General features: G+C 35.6%; 1 protein-coding gene across 1 annotated transcript in view; it reads right to left on the bottom strand.

Annotated features, from left to right (window-relative positions):
• LOC129263430 (short transient receptor potential channel 7-like) overlaps positions 1-18,590 on the bottom strand; it is a 29,769-nt gene extending 11,179 nt beyond the window's left edge. Inside the window, exons 1-10 of the mRNA XM_054901342.2 lie at positions 18,463-18,590; positions 16,427-16,679; positions 15,665-15,862; positions 14,109-14,266; positions 6,304-6,549; positions 5,231-5,398; positions 2,449-2,716; positions 1,597-1,836; positions 974-1,229; positions 368-590 (exon numbers count right to left, since the gene is read on the bottom strand). Of these exons, the coding sequence (XP_054757317.2) occupies positions 368-590; positions 974-1,229; positions 1,597-1,836; positions 2,449-2,716; positions 5,231-5,398; positions 6,304-6,549; positions 14,109-14,266; positions 15,665-15,862; positions 16,427-16,679; positions 18,463-18,576 (2,124 nt within the window). The 5' untranslated portion in view covers positions 18,577-18,590. The remainder of the gene's footprint in view (positions 1-367; positions 591-973; positions 1,230-1,596; positions 1,837-2,448; positions 2,717-5,230; positions 5,399-6,303; positions 6,550-14,108; positions 14,267-15,664; positions 15,863-16,426; positions 16,680-18,462) is intronic.
• Positions 18,591-20,299: the final 1,709 nt, after the last annotated feature.

The raw sequence follows: 20,299 nt of genomic DNA, 5'->3' as shown, positions 1-20,299 counted from the left end.
TTTTCCTTCTTCTTTTTTTCTACTTTTTTATTTTTATTTTTATTTTTCTTCTTCATCATCATCTTTGTCATTTTATTCAGATTCTTTTCCCTCTTTTCTCCTTTTTCGTTATATATTTCCTTCTTGCCACTCTTCTGCACTTTCTTCTCCTTTCCCCTTCTTCTTCTTCTTTCCTCCTCCCTCTCCTTCTTTTACTTTCTGCTCCTAAACCTCTCCCTCTTTTCAGCATCTTTTTTTTTCACGTTTCCTCCTCCTTCCATTTCCCCTTCTCCTCTCTTCCGTCTTCTTCTCTTACTAGTACTTCTTCATATTTTCCCTTTCACAACAACATGACAGTAATTATTTTGTATGTGTTGGGTGTTCTTACGTGAATCTCCTGGAAGGATGTTGTCATCATGGCGATCAGCATATTGAGCATGACCAAAGCCATGACTAGGTGGTAGGCCATGTATAGACAGACACCTACAAACTCTGTCGTCTTCTGACCACATGTTTCTGTATCACACGTTGCATCGTTAGGATAGGAGACGTCACCAGAGTCCCCGAGACCGAAGAGTGCCCAGATCAAGGTTTGGATGGCGTTAACGTACCTGATACCGGAAAATAAAATAAGTTAAAAAAAATAAGTAATTAGTAGACGATTCTGATTATCTTGATCATTCTGAATTGGGGAACTGCTACTGATATTCTCTTTAACTATTTAATAATATGATGGTTGCTTAAGCCTTGACCTGGGGAGCGTTTCTTGAAAGGAATTGTTTTATCCTACAAGCCCTATTTTATCTGACAGTTGATGTGGTAAAATTGCTTTTCAGCCAGTCAACAATTCCGTTTTAGTAACAAACTTAAAATACGTTGTCTGATCTGTCAGCTTCTCAGACGATAAATTTTTATGAAATGCTTTCCAGACTCTACATTTTAATCTTTTTAATATTATATAAAAACGTCATCCAGTGTATCATTTCAAGCTTACCCTTTAAACTTAGATTGATCTGGGTAGTTTCGGTAGAGGTTGGTGAGAGCGCAGAAGAAAGCCAAGAAGACCACGATGAAGACGGAGAAGAAACGCAGTATCTGACCCACCATTTTCTGAAGGGAGATATTGAGGGGGCCCAGGAATTCATTCACTGGGAGAATATAGAGGAGACGTGAGAAACTCAACACGTTTGCTACTGCGTATAAGGCTTCCGCAATCAAAGTCGGGTCGTACTGGCTCCAGTCGTTACGGTCTACAGAAAAATAGAAAAACAGACAGATGTTTGTGATAGATTCAATGCACTCTTTGGAAAAAGGGATTATTAGGATTTATTTGTTTTTCAAGGAATAGAGATTCATTTAGGGTTTTCATTTCAAGTAACAAGGATTCCTGTCGGATTTTCAAGGACAAAGATTCCTATAGGATTTGCAAGGAACAATGATTACTCTTGGTTTTCCGAGAAACAAAGATTTATGTAGGTTTTTCAAGGAACTATGATTCCTCTCGGCTTTTCAAGGAACAATGATTCCCCTCGGTTTTCAAGGAATAGGGATTCCTTTAGGGATTATCATTATCGTTAATTCATGCAAAGTAGTATATTAAACATATGATAATACTACCTGCTAGGAGCCAACGAAGATGATTTTCTTTGATAGTGTTATTTCCGCCCACTTCACATCCATAAGCATTTTCCTCGAAGAAATCCATCGACACGTTGACCATGTGAACGACAACAGCTCGAATGAAGATGGAAGATATGAGAATGTTTAGCATTGCGATGTCGATCCAGTTCCACAATGATTGGAGATAAATCTTATAACCTTCTCGGAAGATCTGCTTGATCTCTGTCCAGAGCATACCTGTCCAAACAAAGTACATGTAAAATTAAGTCTCTAACATTGAGAATCTAAATTGATAACATGATTCTGTACTGTCTTTCTCACTAGTATGGCTGCATGCAGCATAAGATGTAATTCATGTACCGAAGAGACGATGTAAAACGAATGTGATTGTAGAATGTGAGCAATAGTGATATAGCAACCAATATCTGCATTTCAACTATATCTTCAGAAAACAAATAAGATCATCTGACGAATCTGAGAAGAGATGATCGTAATCTCTTTTATGGTCAAGAGAGCAGTGTGACGAATATATTTCCAAATGCATAGCCCTTCTTTGTGACTGAATACACAAGTCGTCAAAAACAGATATCAAAGTCTTGATATTACCTAAAGACATACCTTTGATTATTATGTTCACTCTTCAGTATATGTTCAAACTCTATGGTGCAATCTCCAAGTAACTCCTTACGGTGTGGTCCTCTAGGGACAACAACGGGTGTCAGTTCAACACCTATGATCATGATTATCATGATTATTTTAACACACATTTTTACTGTGCAGTGCACAAAGAGGGTTACATAATTATGATAGGCTATAGCAGTCAGGTCAAAGTTGGAAATGTATACCTACCCATCACAAAAACGATGATCAGAATCTGAAGCGGTGAAAAGCAGTTTGGTCGAAGTCTTACATCATCAACTTTGTGGAAAGTTTGCATCTTGACGGCTTGTGCAAAGTAAGTACAATTTTGATTTTCTTGGATGAAGTCTTCCTGATTGGAATCGTTTTGGAATCCTTTAGAGGCCACTGACTCAAGGAAAAGGATGAGCAAGAATGTCACATACATGGCGGCGTGTAGCATGAACTTGGTCCTCGGACTTCGCATGAAATTTCCCACCTAGGTTAAATAGAGGCATGGGATGCATAATTGATAATGAGGTCGAATTGACATGATTGATACCAACTGAAATTTAGGGTTACACTTCGTAATTCCGAAGGTTCGTAATTCCGAAGGTTCTTTATTCCGACGGTTCGTATTTCCGAAACACGTAAATTGCCTATACCTCGATGTTCGTTAATCCGAAAACGTAAAAAGGTTCGTTAATCCGAACATTTGTGGCGTTATTCCGAAGGTTCGTTATTCCGAAGGTTCGATAATCCGAAAACGAAATAAGGTTCGATGTTCCGAAGGTTCGTCATTCCGAAAACGAAATAAGGTTCGTTGTTCCGAAGGTTCGTTAATCCGAAAACGAAATAAGGTTCGTTGTTCCGAAGGTTCGTTAGTCCGAAAACGAAATAAGGTTCGTTAATCATTAGTTTTCGGACTAACGAACCTTCGGAATTACGAACCTCATTTCGTTTTCGGATTAACGAACCTTCGGAATTACGAACCTCACTTCGTTTTCGGACTAACGAACCTTCGGAATTACGAACCTCATTTCGTTTTCGGACTAACGAACCTTCGGATTACGAACCTTCGGAAATACGAACCTTCGGAATAACGAACCTTCGGAATATCCGAACCTTCGGAATAACGAAGCTTCGGAATTACGAATGTATCCGGAAATTTAGAGCGTAAGGATATTCTGTTTTGCTGTCTTGGAGGCAGTTGAAAGAGGTTGCATTGTTCAATCATTCCGTTCATAAAAATAATTAATACTGATAAAAGATTTCTAGACTGTAACCAACATTTTGAGTTGAATAATAAATCGGATGCAAAATAAGTTATATAGCATTTTCAACATTCATTTATTTTCACAACGCAACTACATGAATATGCTCGTAATTGTTAGTTATGCGAATGAGGGACTCAATATATCTTTTTATCTTATTATTTGAAATTTTATTTCATTTCCCCCTTATATAATGTAAGACTCAGTTTAGTTTGAATGGGAAAAAGTGCAAAAGATTACCTTTTCTATTATTATTTGCACCAAGAAATGCTCGTTTGCAACCCACAAGGAGCAAATTATACCTTTCATTTATAAGGTACATAATACTTGACGTTACGAAAGGTTCAATTGGCACCTTTTTATAAGGTTGATCCCTGTACCCTATTAGGGTGCTTAATGTCTCTAAATACGTCTATAAAGGTGAAAAAATGAGAATAACTACGCTCATTAGCACCCCTTAGGATGTTGCTATTGTACCAACACTATAAAATTCACATTGGAAACCCTATTTCTAAGTGAATTGAATTGAATTCATTGGAACATCACTTGCATCTGCCAATATTCTGTTCAAAACAAGAATACAAAATAATTGCCCATCATATTTCCAAAAAAATTATTTAGTTCGATCATGGATCCTAGGGTCCATGGTTAGATGCACATCTTTTTAATGATAGCAGAAACCTGCTCGGAATTTTTTATTTTCATTTCTTATTGAAATGCCCTAAAGTTTGAGCTTGTGATTCACGCTCACAACAACTCGCAATGATGCAATTTTAACAGTAATTGGCCCCCAAAACGAGTTTTATAACTTTAGCTTTGAAATTTTTCAAAACCGCTCGCTCATTATACTCTCTCGCGAAAAATAAAGCCTCAATATACATCTTTCCATAATCAGAAGTCACTTCAAAAATGCTTTTCTCGACACAATGACTTCACGCAAATGATAATCGCATGGTGAAAATATCACCAAAGTGCCCATTTTGACGTACGAGTGTCATTTTTGGCTTTGTCCCCCCCCCCCCCCCCTCACCACCACACTTGCCCTTCCTCTGCTTATTTCGTTTTTGGATTAATGAACCTTTGGAATAAAGAACCTTATTTCTTTTTCGGATTAGCGAACCTTCGGAACAACGAACCATATTTCGTTTTCGGATTAACAAACTTTATTTCGTTTTCTGATTAGTGAACCTTCGGAACAACGAACCTTATTTCGTTTTCGGATTAACGAACCTTATTTCGTTTTCGGATTATCGAACCTTTGGAACAACGAACCTTTTTAGTTTTCGGATTAACGAACCTTCGGAATAACGCCATAAATGTTCGGATTAAAGAACCCTTTTTCGTTTTCGGATTAACAAACATCGAGGTATAGGCAATTTACGTGTTTCGGAATTACGAACCTTTAGAATAAATAACCTTCGGAATTACGAAGTGTAACCCAAAATGTGTATACAATATCAGGAACATTTGAGGAAAACATCACAAGGTAAACACGGTATAACAAATTATTAAATACAATTAATTTTGAATGGAATGTAACAATATATTGACATCTACAATTATTATTACTATTACTATTTTTCTTTATTGGTATATTCATAGAGACCAGCAGCTCTTGCCTAAATCTTCATTACACAGCATTTACGAATTACAATATAACAAAGCAAAAAAACAAAACATGATTAAGGTATTACATCACAACTTAAGTCTATACTTTCAAGATATATGTGTGTACCTACCTTACTCTTAGGAAAGAACCAGTAAGCCAGGGTAAGGAATGGTAGAGCAGCGATCATAGCAACTGTTGCCAAGCATTTGACCAGGGGATGCCACCGGCGGGTCCGAATGGGAAAACCTTTATACCATAATGTCGACAAGTGATGCTGACAGTGGGGATGGGCTACGAACTTGATAAACAAAAACAAATCATCCAAAATCAATAAAATTCATAATAATTGCACACTTTTAGGATGAAATGGACGGAAGGTGGTTTAAGGATATGCACATGAAGCAAGAGATGTCAGTATTGCTGAACAAAAACTGAAACAGATTTGAATATTATATTACACGAATCGTCAACCAGTAGTGTTAAGATTGTTTTAAACAAGTTGTTATCTTACTAAGAAACAGTGGCGTACCTAGGATTTTCCACAGGGGGGGGGGGCAAAACCGTCCGCCAAAAAATTTGACATGCAAAAGGTCTTCAATCACAAATAAAGGATTTCGTATCAGAAAAAAAATTGACAAGCAAAAAAAAAAAAAAAAAAAAAAGGTCTTCAATCACAAATAAAGGATTTCGTAACAGAAAAAAAAAATAACAAGCAAAAAAAAAAAAAAAAAAAAAAAGGTCTTCAATCACAAATAAAGGATTTCGTAACAGAAAAAAAATTGACGAGCAAAAAATAAATAAAGGTCTTCAAGCTCGTCAGAGGGGGCAAAACAGGTATTTCAAGCTCGTCAGGGGGGGCAGGGATACGTCCTTTGCATGGGTTGTGGCTCGTCAGGGGGGCAGTCTGCCCCCCTGCCCCCCCCCCCCCCTAGGTACGCTAGTGCTAAGAAATGTGAAAACTGAAATCGAATATTTTGAGAAGTAATCAATGGTAGTTGTACTCAATTGAAGTCCAGCGAAATTTCAAACATTTTTTAATCCGACTTTTGTTCCTAAATATTCTGAAGTAAGTTCTGAACCTGGTTAAGATGGGATGACTGTATTGTTGGAAGGCATATACGCACAGGAATCAAATAATAATCATGGAAACAACAAAATTGGGGAACTTTCCCTATCATCCACGAATCCGCCTGAAAAGCTTACTTGCTTTTGGCGAAATTTGATAGCCAGTTCCAGCCTCGGGAGTGAGAAATCCGAGTCGTCGCCGGGGATTTCTGGTTTTGCTCCCCTGTTCTTCCGGAGGGTATTGGCGCCTTCTGCCGCATAGACCTCTCCTTGTGTTGTGGCTTCTTGTTTGAGTATAGTCTGAACCTCTGCAGTTGTCTGGCACATGTCGAGCAGGTCGGAAGCAAACTGTTTACATCGCTTCACAAGCTCACGGTATTCGTTCTATCAGAGTATATCAATATATATTTGTATTTCGATTTAGAAGTACAAACGATGTGAAGCTTTGTCGTTACTACGATAATTACCCCCCCAAAAAAAAAAAAAAAAAAAAAAAAAAAAATATATATATAGTCATATATATATATAGCAAGCTAATGAAGAAAAAAAAAACATATCCTTCATTTATGACGCCCATTCGAATATACGCATGCTTTCTTGAATGAATCATCAATTTTTGGCATTTGGATGACGGTTAACAGTTTTTATAAACTTTTCAAATTCAAATTTGTGATGTAAAATGAAAGACAAGCAGATAATATGAATATATCGATTGATAGGCTTTAGCGATAATTCCGACTAAAATAAATTGAGGAAGAACAGTAAAATCTCCTACATGAGCTCTTGCCACCGCCCCGAAGCAAAACGCAATCGGAAACATCCATACACATACCCACACACACAGATTCACCCTCTCACATCTTCATTCAACCTCAACACATACGCGGCATCCCCAAACACACACGACGACACACAATTTCATTCCCCCATGTATCCTCTCATAATCTCACCAAGGAGATATCACTTCTCTCCTTGATCTCACATCCCTTACACACTCACTTTTTTGTTTTGAATAATATTTCAATTTCTTCCTCTTTCAAATCAATAAGTTTACAATCACAATTCATATAAATAAAGATTCTCTTTGCATGTATACAATCAATAAACAATCAAACAAATAAATATATCAATATCAATGAGATTACAAATATTTTCAAAATGATTACAAATGAAATTAAACTGCCAAATTTCTTTTCTATAACAATGTGAAAGCAGAGGGAAAAACCCATATCAATCGACAAAATAAAAAATTAAACTTTGTAAAAGATGATTTTTTTTTCCCTGAATAGAATAGAAATAATCTCTTTTGCACATATTAATTGTACAAGAATAAAAAAAGGATAAAAGATTATTTTAAAGGTTAATTAGAGGAAGGTTATTAATTAATTTTTTGTTTTAAATGATATTTCATTTCTTCCTCGTAATATGATTTTACAATCCCAAATATCGCAAAACAAGTTATTCACAAACTAAGTATCTCATATAAAAAAAAAAAATAAGAGCATATAAATTCATATCAAAATTATCTCAAATCAATATAACTGTACAATTTCTTCAAAACGTTAAGTTTTAACCCGAAAATATGTATATATATTTTTTTTGTATGAGAACTCTTATAACTTTTTCCCCCCAAAAAAGTACATAATATATAATAAAATTACCTCAATATTTATATCATGTTAATATCAAAATTATGTCAAATCAAATAAACTACTTTTTTCATGAAACTCTATGATCCTTAAGAGGAAGGTTACATATATATCATCTTTCACTCACCCACGCACCCCACACTCCCTACCACACAAACATACAACCCCCCCCCAAAAAAAAAAAAAAACATACACGCATACACACACCCTCACACAAAAACCCTCACGCACACACATCATACAACAGGTAGCACATCCGTTCCGGTCTGTCGATCTGTAACTTTGTATCATTGAAAAAAAGAATAAAATAAAATAAAATAGAATACGATAAATGAAAAGTCAAAGAAATGCACCAATTTGTTCCCATTTTCTTAAGTGTACTCCCAAATTCCCTGTGTTCTTGGCTATATTATATTCTTCGTTTCTGTAACCTTTAATCTGTTGTTCTTTGTACGGACGGTAGCTCGCCCTTTCCTCTAGAAATAAAAATGATATGTTTTAGCAGAAAGATTATACAGTTTATTGCATGTATTCTCACACATTTACCAGATAGTGAAAATTGTTTTCCAATCATCAATCCTAACTTCCTTTAAATGAAGCTTTTTGATGACCTCCTTCCATAACTGTTTAACCTTTAAACAATCTAAAAATAAATGTTGGTATGTTTCGACCTGTTGTTTACAAAAAGAACAAAAATTGTCTGACTCAAAACCAAATTGGAAGAGCTTCTCTTTTGTATACACTGCCCCATGTAATAGTTTGTACTGAAACTCCCTTTGTTTACTACATATAAAAGCATTTTTCAATCTTGTAAAGGTTTCTTTCAACTCCCCTATTCCAAGATCATATTCACAATGTCCATCATAAACCTTTAATGTGTACTCTTTTTGAAATTGCTCAATAAGTTAATTATATACATATCTGGCTTTTAAATCCATAAATTTATGTAGGTAACCAAAGATCTTCAGTTCTATTTGAAAATTTTCACTATCTATAACTAAAAAATCACTTTGTATCCATTCTTCTTTAATCACAGAAAAAATTATTTGAATCATCAGCAGATTATCAGCAGTGTAACCCCGGTTATGGAAGTATGAGACTGGTCTTAGTTGACCTCCTACAATAATATCTGATGTTTGAAATATCCCTTTCTGAAAGAGTTCAACATCAAAAAACGGTTTATTATGAAGACATATTAATCTGTTATTAAAAATCACAGGATTGATCTTGTTTTTCTCAAAGTTTCTACATTGATCCAAATCTTGCCATGCTTTCAACATATCTTTATAAGATATTGGTATACCTTGTAAGTCCATTTTGTTTGCATCATAATTACAAAGAAATATACTCCGGCCTCCCAATGATCTAAAAAAGTAGTCAAATGTTACTTTCCAACCTAAATATTTCTCACCGTACAGCAGCCTTTTAATCCACATAATTCTCTGAGTTTTAATGAAAACTTAAAAATTAGTTACTTTGAGTCCCCCTGCACAATAATCTTGATATAGAATTTTCCATTTTATTCTGTCATTTCCACCCCAAATAAAATTAAAAGAAATCTTTTCAATTTCTTTAAAGATATTTTGAGGAACTGAAATAAGAGAAGAAACATAATTTAATTTTGAAAATACATGCGTTTTTAACAATCTAATTTTACCAAACATTGTCAGATCTCGTTGCCTCCACCATCCAATTAATCTTTTGATTTTACTCAAAATTTCCTTATAATTCAAGTCATCTTTTATTTTGGAGTCTCGTGAAAAATATACCCCTAAAATTTGTATATATTGCATTCTATGTCCAAACCGAGGTAAAACCGGCCTATCACATTCTTCCCCCAACCACATATAATTTGTCTTATCCATGTATATTTTTAAACCACTGAATTTCTCAAACTCTCCGAAGACTTTCTTCACCCTATTAACTGAGTACGTGTCTTTTAGAAACAATGTACAATCATCTGCGTAGAATAATTTTTTTTTTTCTTTCACCAAACCCAATCCCTTCAATACCCGGATCATTTCGAATAAAATTAGCAAGTAATTCAATAGCTATAATAAATAAATAAGGAGAGAGGGGATCTCCTTGTCTTACTCCTCTTTTAACCTCAAAATATCCAGTTGAGTGTCCCCCATTCATCACACAGCAACATCATTATAAAGAATTCTAACCCAAGAGCACAATACATTACCAAATCCAAAAGATTCCAATGCTTTAAATAGAAGTCTATGTGATATACAATCAAATGCTTTTCGAAATCTACAGCAATTACAAAATCGTACTGGCTGATATAAGGATTGAAAGAATACATCGTCTATTAGCCTTCACTGCCTCTCCAATATTCCTATCTTTAACATAATGGTCATAATGAATAATGTCCCCTAGTACCTCTTTTACCCTTTTAGCTAAAACTTTTGACAATATTTTGTAGTTTACATTAAGAAGTGTTATTGGTCTGTAGTTTTTCATATACAAATGATCTTTTCCATTCTTTTCAATGAGGATAATTACTCCCTGTCTCTGCGAGTTTGATAACATCTCTGTGTCAAAGCTTTCATTAAATGCTTCAACGATAAATTTCCCTAAAATTGGCCAAAACGTAAAATAGAATTCAGCTGTAGAACCATCATTACCTGGTGACTTATTCCATTTCATTTGCTTTACCGCTTGATAGCATTCTTCAAATGATATTGGCCCTTCACAAAAATCCTTATTTTCTTCACTCAACCTGGGCAATTCATTAAGAAACATATTGTCAATATCTTCTGCAATATCACTATTTTTGCATTCATATAAATTCGCATAAAACTTCCTGATAGTGGTTAAAATATCCCTTACACACTCACACAACAATATATCCCCAACAAACGCCCTCTCACAGCCTCATTCCCATTCCCTTAACACATCCCCCACACACATTTCCCTACACACTCTCACACAACCGCATATCCCAGGGTTCCCAGCCCATCAGGGAAATCAGGGAAAATTATTTTACTTTTTTCCAGTCAGGGAAAAATCAAGAAATTTGATTTAAAAAACTGAAATCAGGGGAAAATGTCTCAAATGAAGGGAAAAATCTGGGAATTTTGATCGGCCCAAAAGTCGAAAGCACGCGGTAGTCAGTTTGTTATATTTTGTTGCATTTCAAAACAACATCCATTGAATGAATGGTTATGGTGGTACTAATTAGTTCTACATTATTGTTTTTATACTGAAAATACATTTAAATCACTCCAACAACTTAGAAAACATGCGAAACTGGGAAAGGGTTTAAATAATTATCAGAGAATTTTTAAACTTCATCAGGAAAAAATCAGGGAATTTTGTTTTTCTTGAAAAGCTGGGAACCCTGTATCCACTCACCGGGCCTATTACAAAACCAACTTACGAAAGCATGCCATACTCACACAAAAAAACTAAACATGAATATTTAAACCACTAGCTACACCAACAAATCATATAAGGAGAAAAAGTTTCGGTCATCTTACCAGGAATAGTCTAAAAGTTTTCTCGTGTAATCCCTCGTCCTATTTTGGGACTACCAAAATCAAGGTCATTTTGGTGTTTAATTCATTTACAAAGAGAGGGGTTGAATGTTAACGGTTATCATCAAATTTGGTATAAACATGTGATTTCATCAACTCCAATACAGGGACCTGGGAACGATTTTTTCAGTGGGGGTGCTGAAATCTCTCCTCAAAGGTGGGGGCACAATTGAGTTTTCCATACACACACCCTCACCCACACACACACACGCACACACACACATATATATATATATACATTATGACAGTCACTTCTTAGCTCTTTTCTTAGAAAAGAACATAGATATATAATTAAATAATTCGAGCGCGAAGTGCGAGCAAATTTTTTTTTGGAAATTTCATGTATTTTGTCCTGAAAATTGAATATTTTGAGCAATGTTTGTGGTCCTGAACAAGATAACTGTGAGCACGATTAGCGCGAGCATATATTTTAAAGATACACTCTGGCCTGATCGAAAGGAACCTGTTATAAGGACTGTTTGCAGTTACCCATGAAGACGATACATATATCAACAATCAAATAATGCGAGCGCGAAGTGCGAGCTGAAAAATGTGACATTCCGACCTAAATACTGAACATTTCTAAGCACTTTTTGTAATCATGAACAGGATAGGTATATAACTATATAATTGTTGCGAGCGCGAAGCGCGAGCGGAAACAAAATTGAGATTTCAGACCTAAAAACGAGACATTCTAAGCACTTTTCTTATCATGAACAGGATAGTTATATAACTATACAATTGAAACGAGCGCGAAGCGCGAGCGGAAATAAAAATGAGATTCAGACCTAAAAAGGGACATCTTAAGCATTTTTCTAATCATGAACAGGATAGGTATATAACTATACAATTGATGCGGGCGGAAACAAAATTGAGATTTCAGACCTAAAAACGGGACATTCTATTCATGTTTTGTAAATCAAGAAAGTTATTGGTAATTGGATATCTTCCTACATTAGTCATGTGAGCGCGAAGCGCGAGCAGAACATTTTTTATATACTGATCTGAAACTTTATAATTGAAGCACGTTTAAAGGGGTACTCCAGACTGAATGCAATATGGTTTGAACAGATAAAGAAAAATCAGACGAACAAAAGAATGACTATTTGATCAAAATCAGAAAAGGAATATCAAAGTTATTGCATTTTAAAGATTAGCATTATTCCGGTGAAACAGTTTTAGGCATGTTTTCATTAATATTCAATGAGCAAACTGATGATGTCATATCCCCACTTGTTCTTTAGTATTTATGATATAAAATTAGGTTTATTCAATTATTTCCCTTCAAGGACCAAAATAATTGATTGACAACTGATTTAGTTCATTAGATATTCTTTGCTGCAACTTATTTCAATAGAAGGGAGACATATCACTCACACTGGTATGAAAAAATTAGATATTCGTGACGACATGCATATCACCATTTTCACAAAATATTGCTAACATCAAAATCAAATAACTTAACTATTTGTTATCAGATTTTGATAAAGTTTGTTTATTTTGAAAAAATTATATTGATAAAATGTATTTGATATATTTTCAGTACCCCCGAGAACAAGCTGCGTCTCTGATTAAACATGCGTGCGCGTGTTTAGATTTAGACCTAGTATATTTGGGCATTCTAAATACATTTTTTTTTTAAATCAATAATGCGAGCGCGAAACGCGAGCAGAAAATATTTGATTTTCCGATCTGAAAAAGGGTGAATTTAAACACTATTTCAAGTGAAGTGTCGGAAAATTCTGAAGTGGGGGGGGGGGGGGAGTTCCTACAAAACGTAGTTCATTTTCATTACATTTCTGTCATTTATCATTCCTGCCAGATTTCCAGGAGGTGCTGCGTATGGAAAATAACACACGCAGCACCCCCAAGGAAAATGTTCGGGTGCTTCAGCACCCCCGCTTCCCAGGGCCATGGGGCAGGGCGAAAAAGACTGTGAAAATTTGATTTCTGTTGTCTGACTTGAACTTGTTTATACAAAACACGTAAAACTGGTCGGGCGCGCGCACACTTGGTTCGACAAACAATCTGAAAGTTTCAAATCCATCCCCATCCACACCCATGTTCCTCCCTGCTATCGAGTATATGGTTATCACGTATAGCGCGCGACCACGTCTGTATCGGACTGCCGAAGCTTGATCGAGTCGCGTTAGGCATGTTAGGAGGGATATATGTTATTGGAATATGTGAAAGACAGTAGTACATGATCTGTGATTGTCGGATGTGATAATTACGTACATAATAACATATTTTTAAAAAAATACAGGGGGAACCTGATTTCGTGGGGGTGCTGCCTATGGAAAATAATACACGCAGCACCCCCAGGAAATTTTCCTGGGGGTGCTTTGAACAGCACCCCCGCTTCCCAGGTCCATGCTCCAATACAAAAACAGCACAAACGTACAACCCTTAGAAATACAACAAAAATAATAGCTGTTTGAGCAAAATATATTATATAGCTTCACATTGTATACGAATATGAGACAGTGTGGTTTCTTCATGAATAAGGAGAATTTATATTTATACCACAAAAAATGAACCTAGATACTTTTGAAAAGTGACAGTTGGTAGGTAAGACATGTTAGCTCATGCATGACATAAAGGATCATTAACCGTTCATTCGGATGTTAAGTATTTGAAATAGAAACATCCGTCTCAAATTAATGTGATCAAAACTATTTTTGTTAAAATTAATAAAAATGCTATTAATTTCATTGTTAACAATGTTGATATTCAATGATAGACATACCTTGAATTCCTTCTCGATAGAGGCCAATTTGGTGAGTTTTTCACTGAGAAGGAAAGCAGTGAGTATTGGATCGGGGCTCGTCAGGCAGATATATGCCTCACCGGCTAGGGCTTGGTAGGTGTGCAGACCGGCTAACGACCGTAGCAATGGGTCATTTGCTATATACCATAAACCAGGAAATAACAAAAATTATTCCATGGTTACGTCCAGTAAATCAAATCTTTCAGATATATTATGCTGGGTTTTTTTTAGATAAAGTTTGAGAAGTATTAGCTTAAGGTAATCTCACCTTTGTTCCAAATTAACAATATAGTATATGTCTGATATCACGAACAATGAAGAAAAAGAAAGTAAATCGTTCTCGATACGAATTATCCCGGTAGGCTTTTTCGTCTGCATGGTTAGAGTTGAACATTCCAATTCAATTATCAAACCAATATAAAAATATAAATAAATTTTAAAGCATAATACATGTAACGAAATGGTTACATTTAAGCAGTTTCATTATATTATATTTTCATCCAGAAGATTTTCGCATGCCACCTTTTCCCATTATCTACTTATACTTTTGGAACTATATTAAATTCGCCATTTAGGGTGGTAATATCTACACTGTAAAACTGGGTCGTTTAAACATACCTCTGTTGGTATTCATAGAGGGCCACACCCAGAGGTGTTAAAATTACACCCTAGATATTGAACATAATCACCAAACAGTACCAGTAGGAAACAAATGTGTTGTAATAAATGGTGTTGAGTGTTGAATTAACATAGGGGCCGCAGAAACGGTGGAGGAGGCTGGTTGAGCTTCAGCCCCCCCCCCCACACACACACACCTTTTTTCTCCAAAACCGTGTCCCCAAAATGTAAAAAGTTACCATCTGATTGTGATTTTTTTGCATGGTTACTCCCCCCCCCCCCCCGCTCTCTCTCTTTCATAACCGTTCCGCGGCCCCTGTAACAGCAAAGATTTAACACGGGTTTGACTGATGTGGTCTCTTTTTATACCAAAATAACACAATTACTTTTCCTATGTATCCTTATACATATACTAGAGCGTCTTTTCAACATTCAGAATCAACATTAAGGTTCCGGTTCATTTAAACTTAGGCTACTATTATCATTTTTTGTCATGTGAATGACCTTTGCGTAGACAATAATTACTTAAAGTTTCAATAAAAGTACTTTTTGATGAAAATTAGGATCCGATTATGTAGTGCGGTATTTACACATCTACGTAAGATGATATTAATGGTTATCGTGTGAAGATGTGGAAATACATACCTTTTCATACCTAAAGTAATTATTGGTAAACTGTATTCACCTTTTCAGTTATATGAGCTCTAATGTTTGAATGTGTTGCCAATTATTAGTTTTTGGTGCCACAAATTTTCATGAAGTAATTTTCGCGCCAACGATTCCCGTTTCCCCTGAACAACAATATTAACAATACAGAATCTCAACAAAACTGATTTTGGCGAATTGCGCAAAAAAAATGAAATTTTTGGACTTTTAATTATTCATATAAAACACTCAAAGAAATTTGTTTCACATACCTTTGGCATCTTGACAGTCTCTACAGCTACATAGGATAGCGTGGGGTTCGGTAATGTACTCGCCTCGAGCGAGTAAAAGTCGTATGATTTCCACTTCGTTGCATTGTGCAGCAAGCATCAGGGGCGTCAAATCACGATCAAACTTTGAATTGCTTTTCGTCGAGTAGAAGTAGAATTTATCCTGGTGTGAACAGGTACCTGTTCATCGAATAAGATTTAAAAAAAAAAAAATCCCGCTTTGATAAATTCAATCACTCAAGACGTTGTTCTATTATAGACCACTTAATTTTCAATTAACTAGTTACAAGATGAATTTGACGTGAACGATACGTCCTTCTACTTCTTCTTCTGTTCCTTCTTCTCCTCCTCCTACTCTTCCACCTCCTCCTTCTTCTTCTTTGGCCTCTTCTTCCTCCTTCTCCTTCTCCTCTTCATCTTCTCATCCTCCTTTTCTCTTTTTCTCCTCCTCCTCCTTTGTCTTCTTTTTTTTCTTTTCCTCTGAGAAAAAGAAAAAGAAGAAGACAGAGTCATTATATTTATTATTTTCCATTCTTATTCTTCTAGTTTCTTGAATTTCCTACTATTTTATTCCGTCAAATCTTTTCCCATTATTTTCCTTTTTTTTATTTTCCTTGTTTCATTCTTTGTCTATTCTCTTTCTTGTTTTACTAATTTCTTCTTCTTTTTCTTTCTTATTTTTTGTGACCCCGATTATTAGGAAGTCCTATTCGAAGCCAGAGCTGGAAGTGTCGATCTACATACCTTTATGTTTAACATCGGAAAGAGGATGATCAAGGATAACTTGAGTGATACGAAGGTAACCTTTGCTGATGGCCAACATGAGACATTCGTGGATGTGCATTTCGTCCATGAGTGTACCGAAATTTTGCACCAGGTATTCTACGATCTCAGAGTGCTCCACCTCGGTCGCAATCTCGAGCGCTGTGCAGTCTTTGAAGTCTGTCATGTCCATCATTTTTTTGGGATCATCGCTAGACTCCATAATTTCCCGTACCTGTGATGAAAAAAGGAACAATGCTGTAAAATTACAGTTTCTAGCTATAGCCATGAAAGCAGTACAGTAGTCGTACTTGTAGCATCACTACTTCAACTACTACTTCTACTCCCACTAATACTACCACTACTACTACTACTACGTCTACTACTACTACTACTACTAGCGGTGCTAGCGGTAATTACCGTAATACATGTAGTAGTAGTAGTAGTAGTAGTAGTAGTAAAAAAAAAAGGTCTTCAATAAAAAAAGTTAGGTTTTCGTACCAGAAAAAAATTTGACAAGCAAAAAAAAAAAAAAAAAAAAAGGGCTTTTAAGTTTGTCAGGGGGGGGGGGGGCAGGTATATGACTTTTGTATGGGTTGTGGCTCGTCAGGGGGGGCAGAGTGCCCCCCCCCCTGCCCCCCCCCCCCGTACGTAGGTACGCTAGTGAGTAGTAGCAGTAGTACAAGTAGAGGTAGAAGTAGGAGTAGTAGTAGTACACTCTAAAAAAAGATTACCCAATATTGGGTAAAATGGAAAAATGCATGTTGGTTAGGTAAAATGATACCAAATAGTTTGTAAGTTTTACGCATTGTTGCGTGGAAATTTATTCTTAAAAAATGCACTTAGCCCAATATAGGGTTAAAAAAATACTCAGCAAACATGCATGTTCCCTTTCTACCCAATATTGTGTAAAATTTTACTCAGTGTTTTTGGAGTGTATATAATACTATTACTACTGCTAGTAGTAGTAGTAGGATCAGCAGCAGCAGCAGCAGCAGCAGTAGTAGTAGTAGTAGTAGTAGTAGTAGTAGTAGTAGTAGAATTAGTAGTAGTAGTAGTAGTAGTAGTAGTAGTAGTAGTAGCAGTAGTAAAAGTAGCAGTAGTAGTAGCAGCAGCAGTAGTAGAAGAAGTAGAAATAACCCTATAGCGGAGTTCATTTATGTTCCTTCTGTTAGCACCTCGAATTTCATTATTAGAATTATCCACAAACTTAATAAACTTCCGATCAAATGCAAATAAAATTCCAAAGTTGAATATTTTGGGAAGGTATTCACACCGAAAATGTCCTAATAAAAAGCGTTCATTCTTAAATATTTTGTTTGTGATTAACCCAATACTTAATAGAGACTCTGGATATGGAGGTTCAGATCTCAGGCAGCATTGTGTGTTACTGATCACTCGGCTTGGAAAGTCCACTGCACAGGAGATGATGAAAGCTCGCCATAAATATTGTTAAGATTGGTAGAAGTTAAACAAAACACAACTTTGTCCGATATTAAAATAAGTATAAGTATTTATTTATTGTCCATAAATGGAAATTCGTCTTGTTTGTATTTTTTTGCCGTGCAAAAAAATAAAGACAACAAATAATATAATACACAATGCAGCAATAACAATGCAATCTACACTTTGAACATGACAATAAACATAATATTACTTTTAAATAAGTCATAGCAGTGTTTAAAATAGCACATGCATTAGGTGAGTTTATTGCAATTATCTGAAATTTGGGAAATATTAAGGAGAAACGTATATATTCAATAAACTTGCCCCAACATACAAAAACGTTTCAATGAGTTCCTATCACATAGCAAGGTTAAGATTATGATTTCATTTGATATGCAATTCATTGATTACTTTCTCCAATTTCAACAAGGTTATCAAACTAGGTAATATTATATTTAACATTTTAGGTGAGCACTTCATATGGTTGGGTAATGTATTCATGTATACTTGCTAACATGGATCATATTCAAATAGGAAAGAGGAAATAGAAAATAGGAAAAAAAATCACCTACCTTTGGGAGATTACCCATCGATACGACCCTAAGGAATGACAGATCTTCCTCGTTCAGTTCATGACTAGCATTGAAGGTCAAGTGGCGAGTTCTAGGTTGCTTAGCTTTAGGCATCCTCTCAGATTCCGTCAATCTAATTAATGAAGATAGTACAAGGTTAAGAGGTAGTCAGTTCCTATTCAATTTGACTCAATTTTGACAAGAATAGTGCTGGCTCACAGTTGTTCTAGCAGTTACCTATAATGATTTTTTTTATTGTCGAATTCGATTATAGTGCCGATATAACTTTCATTTTTTATTGGTTCAATGTATCTTCTCTTAAAAAGGTTTTTAAATTATTTGACGGCTCCATAAATGTGTATAAAATAACCACTATTGTAGTTAACTATGAATCTACGAAGAGCTTTTTTATCAGTATTTGAAAAGTATTTATCTAATGAAATATTACAAAAGAAATTGTGTGTGACGTCATAAAGTTAATTGAGCTGCGCCGTTTTGTGAAATACGGTGAAGTAAAACTTTTAATTGTCACAACTCTTTTCTTTGACATCTTACTTTGATGACATTGTCAGAGTTATGCTTGTTTCATTTTGATTTATTTGTCAAATCAACATTAAAAAAAATACCCCCCTTCTCAAAAAATACATAAATAATGATAGGTAAATGAGGTTAATAAAAAGCTTCTTTTCGAGCCCGATAATTTTACTATTCTTAAGAAAATAAACTCAGTTAGGAAGCAGTGAAAATATAGAAACTTGAATAATTGAATATCTTTTTTAATCGCCAGAAATTAAAGAACCTCGGTTGCAAAAGGAATCAGCATATGTTGGAAAAAGAAAAAAGTAAGTGATACCAATCAAAATTATAAGCAACATTGACAAAATGTATAAGAATTACATCCTGTGCCCGTTGCATAAAACATACTTTTGGGGGAACTTTGCCATCCGGTGGTATACTCACTCCCCGTAAGTCCTTGATTTTATTACCGTCGATTGAATCATGCTACAGGCGATCTGGGCCTCTTCTTACAAAGAGTTGCCATTGATTCGATCAACCACAACTATGGAAAGCCAGCAACGCAAACATCTAGTCTAAAATGTATGTTTGTTCAAAACATTTTTTAGATGTGATGTATGGTTCTAGGACAATTACCCCCCGACAATCACCCCCGGACAATTACCCCCGAGGACAATCACCCCCAGACAATTACCCCCTGAGGACAATTACCCCCGAGGACAATTACCCCCGGACAATTACCCCCGAGGACAATTACCCCCCCCCCCGACAATTACCCCCGGACAATCACCCCCAAACAATTACTTCTGAGGACATGTAACCCAGGACGATTACCCACTGGAATCCCCCTTCTCTCCGGCATCGATGGTAGAATCAAGCGGGACCCATTGTAAGTCTTGGCCGGTGGCACAGGTTTTCGAAATATTTTCTACTTTATCTTACATTAATAACTTTCTCTTTCTCTTTTATATTGCTCTTTCTCCTTTTCTCTCTCTCACTTTCTTCTTTTTTCCTTGCTTTTTCAGTTTCCTTCCTTTACCACTTTTTTATTACCTTTTTTGTTTAGCAGCACCTTCTGCATCATGAAAAATGGGGAAGGGGCTTGCACCCCAAACCTCCGTTTGGCTACGCATATTTGCATCAAAAAATATGTAAACTGGCCCTCATACTAAGTTTTCATTGAACAATTGAACACAATTGGACATAATAATCACAAATGATGAATATCTCTGATTCCAACTGATCTGATTTTTTAAACATTTATTTTGGGTTTTATTTCAGGAAAGATATCAGGCAAATAGATAAAACGTAAAAAAGACAC

This window comes from Lytechinus pictus, chromosome 1 (genome assembly GCF_037042905.1).
Source record: "Lytechinus pictus isolate F3 Inbred chromosome 1, Lp3.0, whole genome shotgun sequence".
Lineage (NCBI taxonomy): Eukaryota > Metazoa > Echinodermata > Echinoidea > Temnopleuroida > Toxopneustidae > Lytechinus > Lytechinus pictus.
Note: the sequence above shows the minus strand (reverse complement) of the source record. Positions and strands in the feature narration are given on the sequence as shown.